This window comes from Mus pahari, chromosome 11 (genome assembly GCF_900095145.1).
Source record: "Mus pahari chromosome 11, PAHARI_EIJ_v1.1, whole genome shotgun sequence".
In the NCBI taxonomy this organism is placed as follows: Eukaryota; Metazoa; Chordata; class Mammalia; order Rodentia; family Muridae; genus Mus; species Mus pahari.
In genome coordinates, this window is record NC_034600.1 from 56,305,253 (window position 1) to 56,311,038 (window position 5,786).

At 37.2% G+C, this 5,786-nt stretch overlaps 1 protein-coding gene across 1 annotated transcript in view; it reads right to left on the bottom strand.

Annotated features, from left to right (window-relative positions):
• The window catches only part of Spef2 (sperm flagellar 2), a 166,963-nt gene that overhangs the window by 115,935 nt on the left and 45,242 nt on the right, over positions 1 to 5,786 (bottom strand). The window contains exon 9 of the mRNA XM_021208381.1: positions 4,667 to 4,854. Coding sequence (XP_021064040.1) covers positions 4,667 to 4,854 — 188 coding nt within the window. The remainder of the gene's footprint in view (positions 1 to 4,666; positions 4,855 to 5,786) is intronic.

A 5,786-nucleotide genomic window follows, 5' to 3' on the forward strand; every position in this document is an offset into this window, starting at 1 on the left:
TGCTCCTCACTGTTTATTTATCCCTTCTTATTTTAGATTCATGAGGTGGCAGTGGTAATGACGTGAAATTTATTATTCTTTTGAATCAATGGAGTTTTTACTGTAAAATTTTGCCAACACTGTTCTTTCTATATCCCACAAGATCCCCTGTGTTGCATTTTCATTTCATCCAGTTCATTACATATTTGTATTTCCTTTAAGTCTTCCTATTAGATCTGGGGGTTACTTATTTAGAAGTGAGTTTTTAATTTCCAAGGGTTTGGAGTTTCTCTTCTCATCATTTATTCATTGATAATGTCATACAAAGAGTTTTGACCACAGTCGCCCTATCCCTAACACTTCTCAGCCTACCCAACGTTTGTATTTTCTTTGATTTTCACCCATATGTACAGTTTGTGCTGCCTATACATATTCACTGGCTTGTGGCCGCCTGCTGAAGCATGTGTGATCTACATTGGTTTCTTTTTTATTCTACTCCTCAAAGACCATACTCCATAAGTGTTTCAAAGTTGTTGAGGCTTGTTCCTGGTCAGGGTTCTCTAGGAGAACATAACTGATGTTATTTCTGGTGATTTCCTTTGCTCTAAAGTCTAATTTGTCTGATATTAATATAAAATCTCCTGCTTTATCTTGATTAATATGCACAGCTTATATATTCTAGTTTTTTCCCTCTAATCAGCCTATGTCATTGTATTAGAAATTAATTTCTTATAGATTAAAAGTTTGGTAATATTTTTATTGTCCCATCACTGTTTTTAATTGGTATATTTAGAGATGAAATTATTATATGAATGTGAAGTCTATTAATTCGTATTTCACAGAGTTCTAATTCTTTGTGTTTCTTTCCCCTGTTTATTATGGATTACATGATTATGTTTGCAAATCATTTTTAATCTGTCTGTAACATCTCCTGTACAGGTTACACAGTATTTGTAACAGACATTATATTGTTCATATACAATTTATACATCTAATAGTATCATTTTACTGCTGACAAAACCAACCAACCAAACAAATAAACAAAACACCAAACCAAAGAAGCATGACCTTTTTTCTGTTCTTTTTTCTTTTTTTTATGTTCATCAGCTTGTAATGAGAGGCATCCTGTGTGCACATTAAGAAGTACACTTCACAGTGGTATAGTGACCTTCACATCCCCAGGTAACATGCCTTCTAAGGAAGAGAAGGGAATCCTCTTCTCACCCATCCTGTTGTTTACTAGCTCTTTCTTCGCTTTGCATAGTCCTAATTTTCATCTGTAGAAGGATTTTCTTCCTAGTATGAAAATATCTTTAAGCCACCCACTGGAGAGGAGGCAAGCTACCAGCAAATATTCTTGGTAACCATGATCTAACAATGCCTATTTCTCCCTTTGTTTATGATAGGTTTCTTTAAAGCGCTTATACATTTTTTTTTCAATTTTATTTTGGAGCAGTTTTTCTGCATGTATGTTTATTCATATGTGTGGCTAGATACAACAGAGGTTAGGAAAGGAAACCAAATTTCATAGAACTGGAGTAATGGATAGTATGACTCACTCTGTGGATGCTAGGGGTTGGACCTGGGTTCTCTGTAAGAGCAACAAATGATTTTACATTCTGAGCCATGGCTCCAGGTTCCCTTGATGGATATTTTAGCTGGGTATATGATGCTGGGTTGAGAGTTCTTTGCTCTGACACTTCTGGATTATCTGGTTTATGTGAAGAAATAATCAGTCTTTTGAAATACTTTGCTCTTGAGGTGTTTCCCTGAGGGGCGTTCTTTCCAAAATTTTCAGAAATTTAATTATGATATACCTTTCTATGAACGTATTTGGGTTTATCTTATCTAGAGCTTGTTTAATTCTTGAATCTGTAGATTGGTGAGTCTTGGTGAAGTTAAATAAATTTTCAGATATTATTGTTTTGAGTACTATTCTGCTCCATTTATTTTCCATTTCCAGGACTGAAATACTATGTGTAATAGCTTGCATCTTGAGCTATTTCAATATCCTATGGCTTGAGAGCTTGGTTATCAAATTGTGGCAGTATTCTCATGGAGTGGAACATTTAGGTGGTAGGGGTCTGGTAGGAAGTTAGGAGCGAACTAACTTCTGATGAGGGAACACCAGAACTCTAGCATCTCTCTTTTAGTTCCTTGTTGCCAGCATACAATGGGCTTCTCGACCACATACTTCCCTTTCCATGATATTCTAAATTGCACAGTCTAAAAGGAACAAGGTCAAACATTCATAAAATAAAACTTTTGAAGCATGGGTCAAAAGTAGAGATTTCACCCTCATAAGATGTTCTGTCTCAATATTTTGAGCAGTGATAGAAGACAGATATAACAGTGGTAACTAGCTCCAGGACTTGACTCTGTTTATTTTTAAACCTACAGTCTCTGTTATTCACCTTGGGCAATTTCCATTAGTCTGTCTCCAATTCACTGTGTCTTCTCTCTGTCCATGTTATCCTGCTATTGTGCTCAACCACTAAGCTCTTATTTGGGGTACTGTACTTTTAAATTATAAAATTTCTATTTAATAGTAATTTCTATTGCATCTCCATTCTGGGACTACATTTTCACATTTGTTTCAAGCAGCTTATAATTGTTCGCTGAGGCTCTTTGCCATGGCTGCTTAAAAACTTTAATTAGATAATTTCAAGACCTCTGGCGTCTAAGTGTTGACATCTGCACTCGTTTTCGAGGGTTGTTATAACAATCTACCACAGACTGGGTGGGGAAAAAGAATAGTAATTGGTTATTCCACACGGTGTTGAAAGCTGGAATTTTTAATTCAAGATGTTGGTTAGCCCCAGCATCATCTGAAACCCACGTTAAATCCTCTTTTACCTTTTCTATGTTTTTGATGATATTCTGGAAATATCGCATGCTGCCTTTGTGGTAACATAGGGTCTTGCTGTATATCTCAACTCTTACAGTGATACCAGTTACACCGAATTATCTACCTCACCATAATCTATCATATCTGTAATATCTCTGCTTCCAAGCAAGGCCACATTTATGGAGAATGCAGTTCAGTATACAACAGCATTATCCATTGTCTTTTCACTTTCTGTTTATGCTCTTTCTGGTTCTTGACATGATGGCCAGCTATGACTTTTTTTTTTTTCCTTTGTCATAGCTTAGAATATTTTGCATCTCCATTTTGTTTGATTATTTCTGACAATGTTCTGGCAAAAGAGTGTGGAAATACTGTCTTGTTACTGGCAAGTAACAAGCCCCAAAGTGACTCCCATGAGACATAAGGGATGGATCATATTGCCCCTTTTGGGAGGAGGTAGGAACTTTGCTTTCACGGAATCTCCATTGGATCTACTATAGAGATATGTATATGTCTGGGGAATGTTTCTACTAGGTCTCCTCAAACAAGGTCACAGAAGACTGCAAAAGTGTTCTGCCATGCTCAGCTAGGGACAAAAATCCATGCCTCCTGCTGGACCTCCCTGCCATCATCCTGAAGAAAGGTGTTACATTACAAGGGTAGATGAGGGTTCCTACCCTTGTTGGCATGAGGAGAGGTGAGGTTACAATTTTGCCTGTGGAATTTGGGTTGAAAACAGTCATTATTACTTAAAAATTTTATTCTGCTAGTTTATTTCTTTACTGGAGAATCAATACCATTAATGTGCCCAAAATAAAAAAGTCCAGGTCATGTTTAGGAAATTTGAAGCCAAAATAAAATCCACAGGGTTCATTACTGCACAATCTATTAGACCTGAATAATCAGCCATCTCACTTTTCTCTATGTTTTCCTACCCTTCCCATGTGTTACTTAAAAGTAGGAGGTCTAAATGTATTTAGTGGGAGGAGTAGGGATAAGTATATTTATTCTGCTATTCCCAAATGAAACTCAATTTGCAGTTGTGTAATAAAATGATGGACCTTTATTTGCTCATGGAGCTCCATGTCCAATTATGTGTATTTCCCCTTTCACATCTGATTTATCTCACTGTTTAATAATAAATATTTTTGGTCCTTATAATCCATTATTAACTACTATAATGGATTATATCACTTTTTCTCTTTATTTCATTGATCACTTCTGCATATTTTTCATTGATGTTCTGCTTGAAATGTCAGAACATTTGAATTTATAACTTATAATTACATAATATATATAGTTCTATTACATATAATGCAATATATAATATAACTTATAAGGGTATTATATTAAAACATTACTTTTTAATTCCTTCATTTTTGAGTCAGTATAATTTATTTTCAGTTCAGTAAGATGTAACATATTTCTAACCTCAAAACAATGTCACTATGTGATTACGTTTAATAAATGATAATTGTTACCTTGACAAATGACAGTTTAGACACTACTTATGAATAGATGAAGACATGTCTTTACCCCAAATAATGCCAGAACGTAATCCTTTTCAACCCTCTGCTTCTAATTCTCTATTCATACAATCTGCTCTGCCTATATGATTGTGTCTGCTTTGCCTAACAATTCTGTCTCCTTTGCTTTTTGATTGTGTCCGCTTTGCCTATCGATTGTGTCTGCTATGCCTATAGATTGCCTATAGATTGTGTCTCCTTTGTCTATAAATTGTGTCTGCTCTATCAATTGTGTGTGTCTGCTTTGCAGTTACACCACTCTCACTCCTGCAGTGACGTTGTTGTTGAGTTAATCATGCAAAGTGATACTTACTTATTTGTCAGCAACCTATAGTCTGCCACCTTCGTGCACAAATCAAGCATTTGATCCAAAATCTCTGCACATATCCCATAATGCTTCTCATAACGCTGTTGGGCTCTTTCCACAGAGATCTTTTCATGAATTTCCTTCTCCCTCAAGGTTTGTTCTGCAAAATCAATCTTGGCTTGTTTGGCTAGAGCCTAAGAAAGCAAGAATGAACTTTAAGTCACTATTGTTATGCCGTTATTCATATGAAGATAATAGCATGCCAAAAATATTTAAATAGAGTAAAATCCCCCTTTATATCAGGATTTAATTAATTAAGAATCAGTTCTCTGGAGGCTGAGCACTCCAGAAGACTCTCCACACCACAGGTCCTTGGGATCACAGGTGAGTAGAACACAATCAATTCCACAGAATCCAGGAGGGGCTTGTGCCAGCAGGAACAGGGACAAAGGAACACTGCTCCCCCAGAGGCAGGGTTTCAGTCAGGTCAAGGCCACCCTGCCATCTCTCTTCTGAACCCCAGCTGAGTGCTGAGGCAGCTGAGTGCTCCAGAGGAATCTCCACACCGCAGGTCCTCTGGATCACAGGAGAGTTGGCCTACAGGGAGGGCTCTGACCCCAGGACTCAGAAGGAGGATCAGAGCTCCAGACTTCTGGACACTTGCCTTGCAAGAGGAGAGCTTGTCTGCAGAGAGTGCTCTGACCACAGAGACACAGGGGAGTGCCGACAGAGGCTAACAGAATCACAGGAGGAACAAACTCCAGCCAGAGACAGTTACCAGAGATTTCCAGATGGCAAAAGGCAAACATAAGAATCTTACTAACAGAAACCAAGAACACTGGGCACCACCAGAACCCAGTACACCCAAATTAAAGGGCCAGCAAATATCTCCAACAAAATTATAGAAGAAAATTTTCCAAACCTAAAGAAAGAGATGCCCATGAACATACAGGAAGTCTACAGAACACCAAATACACTGGACCAGAAAAGAAATTCCTTCCGACACATAATAATCAGAACAACAAATGCACTAAATAAAGACAGAATATGAAAAGCAGTAAGAGAAAAAGGTCAAGTAACATATAAAGGCAAGCCTATTAGAATTACACCAGACTTCTCACCAGAG